At 45.1% G+C, this 12051-nt stretch overlaps 1 protein-coding gene across 11 annotated transcripts in view; it reads right to left on the bottom strand.

Moving 5' to 3' along the window:
- Positions 1 to 10284, bottom strand: part of LOC115203634 (potassium voltage-gated channel subfamily KQT member 1) — a 33026-nt gene extending 22742 nt beyond the window's left edge. For 7 of the 11 annotated variants that reach the window (XR_003880216.1, XR_003880215.1, XM_029768516.1 and 4 more), the window contains exons 1-2: positions 9466 to 10137; positions 1977 to 2067 (exon numbers count right to left, since the gene is read on the bottom strand). Coding sequence is in view for 8 of the 11 variants with exons in the window: in XM_029768516.1 (XP_029624376.1) it covers positions 1977 to 2067; positions 9466 to 9830 (456 nt within the window). In the remaining 3 variants the exon portion in view is untranslated. Of the gene's footprint in view, positions 1 to 1976; positions 2068 to 9465 lie in introns of all 11 variants that reach the window. The other 4 variants (XM_029768509.1, XM_029768512.1, XM_029768511.1 and 1 more) reach the window with 4 other exon arrangements.
- Between the last annotated feature and the right edge of the window lie 1767 nt (positions 10285 to 12051).

Raw genomic sequence — 12051 nt, 5'->3', positions numbered from 1 at the left:
TAGGGGCCTGGTATGGCTGGAGTTTAGGGTAAGGTTTGGTGTTAGGGGCCTGGTATGGTTGGAGTTTAGGGTAAGGTTTGGTGTTAGGGGCCTGGTATGGCTGGAGTTTAAGGTAAGGTTTGGTGTTAGGGCCCTGGTATGGCTGGAGTTTAGGGTAAGGTTTGGTGTTAGGGGCCTGGTATGGTTGGAGTTTAGGGTAAGGTTTGGTGTTAGGGGCCTGGTATGGCTGGGGTTTAGGGTAAGGTTTGGTGTTTGATGTTTGGGATAGCTATCTGACCATGCATGTTGTGCTGAAGGTTTGGGCGGGTGGGGAGAGAGAGGACTGTCATAGGAAGAATGATCTTTCTATAGTGTAGAGAGAAAATAGACCACTACTGCCCTCTGCTGGCCTAGCAACTCTGTTACACAGTAAGGATCAGCCCTCCGCTGGCCTAGTAACTCTGTTACACAGTAAGGATCAGCCCTCTGCTGGCCTAGTAACTCTGTTACACAGTAAGGATCTGCTCTCTGCTGGCCTAGCAACTCTGTTACACAGTAAGGATCAGCCCTCCGCTGGCCTAGTAACTCTGTTACACAGTAAGGATCTGCTCTCTGCTGGCCTAGCAACTCTGTTACACAATAAGGATCTGTCCTCTGCTGGCCTAGCAACTCTGTTACACAATAAGGATCTGTCCCCTGCTGGCCTAGCAACTCTGTTACACAGTAAGGATCTGCTCTCTGCTGGCCTAGCAACTCTGTTACACAATAAGGATCTGTCCTCTGCTGGCCTAGCAACTCTGTTACACAATAAGGATATGTCCCCTGCTGGCCTAGTAACTCTGTTACACAGTAAGGATCTGTCCTCTGCTGGCCTAGCAACTCTGTTACACAATAAGGATCTGTCCTCTGCTGGCCTAGCAACTCTGTTACACAATAAGGATCTGTCCTCTGCTGGCCTAGCAACTCTGTTACACAGTAAGGATCTGTCCTCTGCTGGCCTAGCAACTCTGTTACACAATAAGGATCTGAATATTGTGGAGAAATGCAGTAAACGTTTGGGTTTGGCCTACTGGCAAGTAACCAAAAAGCATAAATGCATCCAGTGATTCCTAATTGGCTGACTGATTCATCAATCGTCCTCTCCCCAGTGTAAGCATTCTGTCTCCCGTGGCATCCTCAGGTGGGTGTTACACTTTGGCAGTAAATAACATAAATATTCTTCAGAATTACCCAAACCTGACTGTAAACATGAGGAGGACTGGCCACCTCTCAGAGCCTGGTTCCTCTCTAGGTTTCTTCCCAGGTTTCTGCCTTCTAGGGAGTTATTCCTAGCCACTGGGTGTTGCTTGCTCTTTGAAGATTCAGGCTGGGTATCTGTAAAGCACTTTGTGACAACTGCTGATGTAAAATGGGCTTCACAAATTAAATTGAGAGCATGTTGCTGTTCCAACTCACCACCCAGAAGAATGTCAGAGCCTGGTACTGCCCTATAGTAGAGTATATAATAATATAATAACTCACCACCCAGAAGAGAGTGTCAGAGCCTGGTACTGCCCTATAGTAGAGTATAGAATAATATAATAACTCACCATCCAGAAGAGAGTGTCAGAGCCTGGTACTGCCCTATAGTAGAGTATATAATAATATAATAACTCACCACCCAGAAGAGAGTGTCAGAGCCTGGTACTGCCCTATAGTAGAGTATATAATAATATAATAATTCACCACCCAGAAGAGAGTGTCAGAGCCTGGTACTGCCCTATAGTAGAGTATAGAATAATATAATAACTCACCATCCAGAAGAGAGTGTCAGAGCCTGGTACTGCCCTATAGTAGAGTATATAATAATATAATAATTCACCACCCAGAAGAGAGTGTCAGAGCCTGGTACTGCCCTATAGTAGAGTATATAATAATATAATAACTCACCACCCAGAAGAGAGTGTCAGAGCCTGGTACTGCCCTATAGTAGAGTATATAATAATATAATAACTCACCACCCAGAAGAGAGTGCCATGTGCCAGAGCCTGATACTGCCCTATAGTAGAGAGCACACTGAGGATAAGACAGGCGAGCACGATGAGGAACCTGCAGGACAGAACAACATTCAAATCACTTTATGTATGACGTGGAGAGGTATATAAAACAACGCAGAGTATGTGGAAAATGATTGAAAGCAGTCAAGAGAATACACAGACGCCCCCAAAAGTTACATATTGGAGCTTTAAAGCTGAGAACTATGACTTAAAACACTTGTGGTGTTAACCCACTTTAAGCTGAGAACTATGATTTAAAACACTCGTGGTGTTAACCCACTTTAAGCTGAGAACTATGATTTAAAACACTCGTGGTGTTAACCCACTTTAAGCTGAGAACTATGATTTAAAACACTCGTGGTGTTAACCCACTTTAAGCTGAGAACTATGATTTAAAACACTCGTGGTGTTAACCCACTTTGAGTGTTTTTTTCTCAGTCATAAGCCGACATGATGTTCATTATCTATCCTACATGGGCCACTAGGTGTGTTTGACTGTAGAGTCAGTTTCTCTGTGCGTACCGTGCAGTGTGCTAACAGGGTAGAGCAGTGCAGCAGTGGGCCTGTAGCCAGTAGAGTAGCTACCTCAGCTGAACTCAGGCCTCAACTGACGTGGACTCAGTATATGTGTCACCAGATCAAACACACCTTCTTCACACCAAACATAAAGAGATTCTGCACAAGCACACACACACGCACACACACACATTCTAATGCCACTACCATGCCAGCCCCTGACATTCTGAAAGGACAACAACATCCTGTCATTCTATTTGATCTCAAGGTCATACGTTCTTTTTCCAACTGAACCAACAATCAGACCACTGTGAGTCCTCAAGAGGACTGAGATAAAAAGCTTTTCTTTGTACAAGATAAGGCTACAAGCTGCTACAACACAACTGAGCCAGACACAATGCAGTTGACGTTGTAAATGTCAATTTCCACCCCTTGACAAGTTGTCTGACGTTGCCTCAGTCATTGGGAATCCTATTGAGATGATATCTAGCAGTTTGTGTAGGTCTACACCAGTGGCCAGATAGTAATGATAGACCTACCGTATGAACCTATAGCAATACTAAGATAGAAGCCCTGGCCCCCTCAACTAGCCTCCTTGCTCCTGTCAAAACACTTTCCAACTGTTAGTAATACACAATTTACTTGCATTGATGGAAACTACAGATGTATGATCTTAATTTGAGCCAGTTTGCTACAGCAGGAAAATAATCCTGCAGCAACAGGAAATGTGAATTATTATGTGGATTACAATTGATGGACATTTTTGTTGGGTTTGATACATTTTTCGTTAGGGCAAATCAAGTCTGAAATTTCAAAGTGGAAATTACAAACTTTAGAAGCCTTTTTAAAACTCAAATACACTACTGGTTTGCATTTTCTGCTGTGCAGGAATATTATCTACAACAAAAGAGTGATCAAATTAAGATCCTACATCTGTAGGGAGAGGAGTTGCTGTTTTGTTTGCAGTTAGTGTTTGTTCCATTGAGGCCCTTATCACCTTACGGCGTGTCCGGTGTGCTTACTGATGACTGGTCTGGAATCCAACCACCTCACATAGAACAGAGAAGAAGAGGGATCCACTGTGAAGCAGCCAGTAGAACAGAGAAGAAGAGGGATCCACTGTGAAGCAGCCAGTAGAACAGAGAAGAAGAGGGATCCACTGTGAAGCAGCCAGTAGAACAGAGAAGAAGAAGGATCCATTGTGAAGCAGCCAGTAGAACAGATAATCAGAACAGATAATCAGCCCTTGCCTGTTAAGGCAAGGGCTGATTTCAAGGTTTTACTGCTAACCTACAAAGCATTACATGGGCTTGCTCCTACCTATCTTTCCGATTTGGTCCTGCCGTACATACCTACACGTACGCTACGGTCACAAGACGCAGGCCTCCTAATTGTCCCTAGAATTTCTAAGCAAACGGCTGGAGGAAGGGCTTTCTCCTATAGAGCTCCATTTTTATGGAATGGTCTGCCTACCCATGTGAGAGACGCAGACTCAGTCTCAACCTTTAAGTCTTTACTGAAGACTTATCTCTTCAGTAGGTCCTATGATTAAGTATAGTCTGGCCCAGGAGTGTGAAGGTGAACGGAAAGGCTGGAGCAACGAACCGCCCTTGCTGTCTCTGCCTTGCCGGTTCCCCTCTTTCCACTGGGATTCTCTGCCTCTAACCCTATTACAGGGGCTGAGTCACTGACTTACTGGTGTTCTTCCATGCCGTCCATGGGAGGGGTGCGTCACTTGAGTGGGTTGAGTCACTGACGTGGTCTTCCTGTCTGGGTTGGCGCCCCCCCTTGGGTTGTACCATGGCGGAGATTTTGTGGGCTATACTCGGCCTTGTCTTCGGACGGTAAGTTGGTGGTTGTAGACATCCCTCTAGTGGTGTGGGGGCTGTGCTTTGGCAAAGTGGGTGGGGTTATATCCTGCCTGTTTGGCCCTGTCCGGGGGTATCATCGGATGGGGCAGTGTCTTCTGATCCCTCCTGTCTCAGCCTGCAGTATTTATGCTGCAGTAGTTTATGTGTCGGGGGGCTAGGGTCAGTCTGTTACATCTGGAGTATTCACTTGTCTTATCCGGTGTCCTGTGTGAATTTAAATATGCTCTCTCTAATTCTCTCTTTCTTTCTTTCTCTCGGAGGACCTGAGCCCTAGGACCATGCCTCGGGACTACCTGGCATGATGACTCCTTGCTGTCCCCAGTCCACCTGGCCATGCTGCTGCTCCAGTTTCAACTGTTCTGCCTGCGGCTACGGAACCCTTACCTGTTCACCGGACGTGCTTGTTGCACCCTCGACAACTACTATGATTATTATTATTTGACCATGCTGGTCATTTATGAACATTTTAACATCTTGACCATGTTCTGTTATAATATCCACCCGGCACAGCCAGAAGAGGACTGGCCACCCCTCATAGCCTGGTTCCTCTCTAGGTTTCTTCCTAGGTTTTTGGCCTTTCTAGGGAGTTTTTCCTAGGGAGTTTTTCCTAGCCACCGTGCTTCTTTCACATGCATTGCTTGCTGTTTGGGGTTTTAGGCTGGGTTTCTGTACAGCACTTTGAGATTTCAGCTGATATACGAAGGGCTATATAAATAAATTTGATTTGATAAGAGGGATCCACTGTGAAGCAGCCAGTAGAACAGAGAAGAAGAGGGATCCACTGTGCAGCAGCCAGTAGAACAGAGAAGAAGAGGGATCCGCTGTGAAGCAGCCAGTAGAACGGAGAAGAAGAGGGATCCACTGTGAAGCAGCCAGTAGAACAGAGAAGAAGAGGGATCCACTGTGCAGCAGCCAGTAGAACAGAGAAGAAGAGGGATCCGCTGTGAAGCAGCCAGTAGAACAGAGAAGAAGAGGGATCCGCTGTGAAGCAGCCAGTAGAACAGAGAAGAAGAGGGATCCACTGTGAAGCAGCCAGTAGAACAGAGAAGAAGAGGGATCCACTGTGCAGCAGCCAGTAGAACAGAGAAGAAGAGGGATCCGCTGTGAAGCAGCCAGTAGAACGGAGAAGAAGAGGGATCCACTGTGAAGCAGCCAGTAGAACAGAGAAGAAGAGGGATCCGCTGTGAAGCAGCCAGTAGAACAGAGAAGAAGAGGGATCCGCTGTGAAGCAGCCAGTAGAACAGAGAAGAAGAGGGATCCACTGTGAAGCAGCCAGTAGAACAGAGAAGACGGATCCACTGTGAAGCAGCCAGTAGAACAGAGAAGAAGAGGGATCCACTGTGCAGCAGCCAGTAGAACAGAGAAGAAGAGGGATCAACTGTCCAGAACAGACTATGGGAGGCACACAGTACTACATAGAGCCATGGCTACATGGAACTCTATTCCACATCAAGTAATTGATGCAAGTAGAATCATTTAAAAAACAGATAGAACCTTATGGAACAGTTGGGACTGTGAAGACACACACACACACACACACACACGCACATATATATAGTGGGCTGTGTGGGCCCTATTGAGCTCTACACAATACTGTAAGCATCTCATCTCCAAGCTCCATGTATTATTGATGGGCAGGATCTCTTCCAGTCTACTGCGTCTGCAGGGGGTAGCAGGACAGAGCAGAGAGGGGTAGACAGCAGCACTGTGTACAGGTAATCACATCATAAGGTTTTACTATCCGCCACTCTCTATGATAGAACACATCTAAGGCAGGTTGACTTGTGACGTCATAGACGGCTGGCTTGTGGAGCGAAGGGACAATGTGATAGTTTCATGTGGCAGTGTCACTGTGTCGGGTCTCAGTCTCCCTGTTATATAGCTCAATCATTGTGAACGTCATGACTCAACAATGTTTAGTGGAGTCTAAGGATCTGAAGGTAAATGTATGTATCCAACTAAATGTTGCCATGGCATTATTCATGGAAGCATTGTAAACAGCATACAGTAAGTAGCACAAGCACATAGCTTGAGGCAACATGCCAACACTACAGAGGTCATGGTATAACACAGACACACACACAGACACACACACAGACACACACAGTCCTGATAGCACTCTGTCTGGAGCGCTCACTCTGGCTCAGTTATAAACCAATGTTCATTCCTGCCTCCCACTCTTACAGTTACACAACAATGAAAGAACATTAACATTACATTTGAGTTATTTAGCAGATGCTAGTATCCAGAGTGACTTAAAGTTGGTGAACTCATCTCAAGGTAGCTAGGTGAGACAACCACATATCAGTTAGAAACTGCGTAAGTAAAGTACATTTTGGATAAAAAAAACCTCAAATGTCATGACAGGCTTGACATGGAAACAGAAAACAATGTATACTTTCCAAAAGTCGACAACAACAAAAAAATTATCTCGCGTCACCCCGCTCCTCCGCTCTCTCCACTGGCTTCCAGTTGAAGCTCGCATCTGCTACAAGACCATGGTGCTTGCCTACGGAGCTGTGAGGAGAACGGCACCTCCATACCTTCAGGCTCTGATCAGGCCCTACACCCAAACAAGGGCACTGCGTTCATCCACCTCTGGCCTGCTGGCCCCCCTACCTCTGAGGAAGCACAGTTCCCGCTCAGCCCAGTCCAAACTGTTCACTGCTCTGGCACCCCTATGGTGGAACAAGCTCCCTCACGACGCCAGGACAGCGGAGTCCATCACCACCTTCCGGAGACACCTGAAACCCCACCTCTTTAAGGAATACCTGGGATAGGATAAGTAATCCTTCTATCCCCCCCCCTTAAAAGATTTAGATGCACTATTGTAAAGTGGTTGTTCCACTGGATATCATAAGGTGAATGCACCAATTTGTAAGTCGCTCTGGATAAGAGCGTCTGCTAAATGACGTAAATGTAAATGTAGACAAGGTGGGATCTTTTTGTGTCGGTAAAATGAATTATTATGCGAGAAATTTAATTGGAAACGCTTTTATGTGCAAATATTGATCTAATAACCATCATATCAAAGTAAACTTTGAGTCACACGATGACATGTTGTGTGGTCCTCCTACTACGACTCGTCTTGAAAGCATGCAGTGTATTAGGCTACAGATGAAATCAATTCTGATAAACTTCACAGGTTGGTGAAAGTGCAAAGTGATGAGTTTGATTCCCCCCCCCCCCTCAAAAAAAAGTCAAAGGTCTTATTCTGGTGACATGATCATAGATGCTTAGCTGCCATTTGACAAATAAAAATGATCTTTCACTTTTGTCCATAATAATCTCATCATGTAATGTCGGCTATGCGTATCTGTGCGCTGTTGGCTAGAGCACACCGTGCCAATACTAGAGTGGGCACACTCTCTACATAACGCAACATTTTTGTGAGAAAACTAATCACATTTGAAAATGCGATGGAAATCAATGTAATTTGTAATTTTTTATTCCGTAAATGGAATTTAACCGCGAAAATGTATTTTTATGTGCACTACGTCATCACGCACAGCCTTTTTATTTGCCACAAGTAAATTTGATGTAAACACATATCTGGTGGGAAAATTAGGATTTTAGAATATTCGCATGAAAAACTGTCGCCAATTGGATGGTCACCTAGCTATAGTAAATACTTCCCTCGTTAAAGCAGCTATCAGCAAAGTCTGTGGTAGTAAGAAAAGACACGTGTGAGTTTAGTGTAAAAAAAAAGGAAAGGTTATACCTTGCACCCCCATTGGAACGCTAGACGTTACCTTGTTAAGATGGTTTTGGCTTTGTAAAGTTACTTAGAAAGTTAGAACCCAACTGTCCAGACTCTTAACATCTGATATGTCACAATTAAGACAGTGCTGTGATAGGCCTTTTAACAGGTGAGGAAAATACTGCCTAAATACAAATTCATCTATTAAGTAGTTGTTTAGTAGGCAACATTTGCGGAAACAAGGGGGCATCTGTAGTGGTGGTCCATTGGCATCCAGTTCTATCAGGACTATCTCTGCCCTGATGCATCAGGGCTATCTCTGCCCTGATGCATCAGGCTCACCCAAAGCAGCCAGCCTGCATCAGGCATCCCCATCCCACACCAGCAGGTCATAGAGCGGTAGTATCAGGCTACTGCTCTCAAAGCAGCCAGCCGGCCAAGTTTAGCTGCCTGCTATCAACTCCAGTGAGAGGAGATACTGAGCACTGGGGGTTGGTTCTTCAGACTGAACATTCCTCAGCCAGAGATCAGGCCCCCGAAACACTTACAGTATGCCCACGTCCCTGGTCAACATGCCATGATACAGAGCTGGTTTCCCCTTGACATCATGATGACATAGGGCTGGTTTCCCCTGGACAACATGATGATATAGGGCTGGTTTCCCCTGGACAACATGATGATATAGGGCTGGTTTCCCCTGGACAACATGATGATATAGGGCTGGTTTCCCCTGGACAACATGATGATATAGGGCTGGTTTCCCCTGGACAACATGATGACATAGGGCTGGTTTCCCCTGGACAACATGATGATACAGGGCTGGTTTTCCCTGGACAACATGATGATATAGGGCTGGTTTCCCCTGGACAACATGATGATATAGGGCTGGTTTCTCAGACACAGCCTAGTCCTAGACTAAAAAGTCTGCTCAACTGAGAATCTCCATTGAAATATACAGTATTTTTAGACCAGTCATAGGCTTAATGTGTGTCCAGGAAACCAGCCCATGGAGATTGACAGAAACTCCATGCTCAGACAAAACGGTCAATACTACATAATAGCAGTCTGACGTCAGTGATGTTCATTAAAAACTGAAGTGAGTTTGTTCAGCTGTATAAATCTACATATAGCCTCAATTTTATAGCCTACAGTGTAATTCAGTAACATAATTGCACCGTTAATCACGTGTATAGTATTGTATTAGGACAACTAGAAATAATCCAAAGGATAGCCTAGTGTCATGCCCTTGAACTGCTTTGAACCATTTGGCACTTGGCAAAACGCCCACAAAGCACTTGGCATGGTTGACAAATGCAAGTAATGTGTTCTTGTTATATCAACGTTATTCATCATAAACACTCACACCGAGAAGTGATACACGAAGCATTTCCACCCAGATGGTCTTTCCAGAAAGTTATAAGCGCGTCCTTGAATGTAAGCACGGCTGACGATAACTGGACGAGTTGTGCTGTATACGGACATCCGGGGGTTCAGATTGAGCCCGGGTAGGTGAGACACCGACGGTCGAGTGACAGTTGTGTGAATGGTGATGCCCTCGGGGTCACACAGAAACCTGTTGTTAGAAATAAGCGCCCCAGGTTGTGAGGCTGACGCGGCTTGTGACATCTCAAACTCCGTCTGTTTTCTCCCATGTCCCGCCACCATCGAGGACCTCCGTATGTTATTCAGGACTTCATTCCTCTGGGTTGTCTTGTCTGGAGATGACATGCTGTTTGTAGCCTGGTTTGTTTTCTAATCAATGGGACGGACACACGCTTTAGTCTCCGTCTAATGCGGATTTGGTGGATAAATGAAGTGGGACAAAACAGAGCCTGCATGCGGTGAGCGAAAAAAACAACAACAAAAAACGTACTAAAGCCGCTGCCTTGTCGGATATGTCTCGCTGACCGCCGCTTTCCCGAAATCCTATTATAATAGCTTACATTGGTAGAGCAAGTATCCGACCCATGTTAAATTACGGAAGAAATGTCCCCTACCTGTTGCTGGACGGTTAGACCACTACTTATCGTCAGTTGACTTACTTGTGCGTGCTTGTTTCGCGCTTGATCGCACAAAAGGGGAGGCCGTGCCCTCTGGGCAGCATTGAACAACAATAATTTGCAGCTGTGAGTGTTGAGTTGGTGAGTGTTGACCCCTCAAAACAGCATAGACCAACAGCACACACACACTCTCTCTCTCGCCCTCTGTCGCTCGCTCTCCCCCTCTCTCCCCTCTCTCTTTCGTTATCTCTCTCTCTCTCCCACACGCTCTTCCCATCTCTACCAATTAACTCCATGAAAGCATACCATAACCTACTGGCAGTTTATGTGTCCTGTAATGATATGGCAGCTGTTAACATAAGTAACAATACCATGCTTGACTGTCTCTGTGTATAGTTACAATGCGGAATTCATTTAAATGACCTTGACCATCCTTGATAGTGAACGAGGGACACTGGTTTGCTTGCCTTATACAAGGGTTTTAATTGAGAAAAGTAATGTGGCGTTCTAGCGATGACAGGTTCTGTTGTCAGGTACACATTAACCTACTTGACCTGATGACATGAATGTGAGAGAGCACGAACCTACTACTAGTGCTGAGCGATTAGTGCTTTTTGATGTCGGTTCAGTTTCGGTTCGATTATTTAAAAGATAATTATGGTTCGGTTTCGATCATTATGTTGGTTGAATGCTGTAACACAGAATAAAACAATGAATCCAAGTCCCATGATTGTGGTGACTGTCCATTACTGTTTATCACTTATTAACCATCATTTATTCACATTACTTTACCTTCATGAAATATTTGTTTTATTTGATGGCTTTATTATTTCATTCCAAGACATCTCATCTCTGTAGAGCTGCTGCCTATTCTGTCTAACAAAATAACAATTGTATTAGTTCTTCAAAGTACACTGAACAAACATATAAACGCATCATGCAACATTTTCAAAGATTTTACTGAGTTACAGTTCATATAAGGAAATCAGTCAATTTAAATAAATGCATTAGGCCTTAATCTATGGATTTCACATGACTGGGAATACAGATATAAATCTGTTGGTCACAGATACCTTAAAAAAAAGATAGGAGCGTGGATCGGAAAACCAGTCAGTATCTGGTGTGACCACCATTTGCCTCATGCAGCCGGACACATCTCCTTCACATAGAGTTGATCAGGCTGTTGATTGTGGCCTGTGGAATGTTGTCCCACACCTCTTCAATGGCTGTGCAAAATTTCTGGATATTGGTGGGAATTGGAACACGCTTTCGTACACGTTGATCCAGAGCATCCCAAACATGCTCAATGGGTGACATGTCTGGTGAGTATGCAGGCCATGGAAGAACTGGGACATTTTCAGCTTCCAGGAATTGTGGACAGAACCTTGCGACATGGGGCCGTGCATTATCTGCCCGGTACAGTTAATACTGGGATTCATCCGTAAAGAGCACAATTCTCCAGCGTGCCAGTGGCCATCGAAGGTGAGCATTTGCCCATTGAAGTAGGATTACAACTCCAAACTGCAGTCAGATCAAGACCCTTGTGAGGACGACAAGCACGCAAATGAGCTTCGCTGAGACCGTTTCTGACAGTTTGTGCAGAAATTCTTCAGTTGTGCAAACCCACAGTTTCATCAGCTGTCTGGGTGGCTGGTCTCAGATGATCCCGCAGTTGAAGAAGCTGATATGGAGGTCCTGGGCTGGCATAGGTACACGTGGTCTACGGTTGTGAGGCCGGTTGGACGTACTGCCAAATTCTCTAAAACGATGTTGGAGGCGGCTTATGGTAGACAAATTAAAATTAAATTATCTGGCAACAGCTCTGGTGCACATTCCTGCAGTCAGTAAGCCAATTGCGTGCTCCCTCAAAACTTGAGACATCTGTGGCATTGTGTTGTGTGGCAAACTAATAGAGTGGCATTTTATTGTCTGCAGCACAAGGTGCACCT

Source organism: Salmo trutta, chromosome 12, assembly GCF_901001165.1.
Source record: "Salmo trutta chromosome 12, fSalTru1.1, whole genome shotgun sequence".
NCBI classification, from domain to species: Eukaryota; Metazoa; Chordata; class Actinopteri; order Salmoniformes; family Salmonidae; genus Salmo; species Salmo trutta.
The sequence above is the reverse complement of the archived record's forward strand: the minus strand, read 5'-3'. Positions and strand labels throughout refer to the sequence as shown.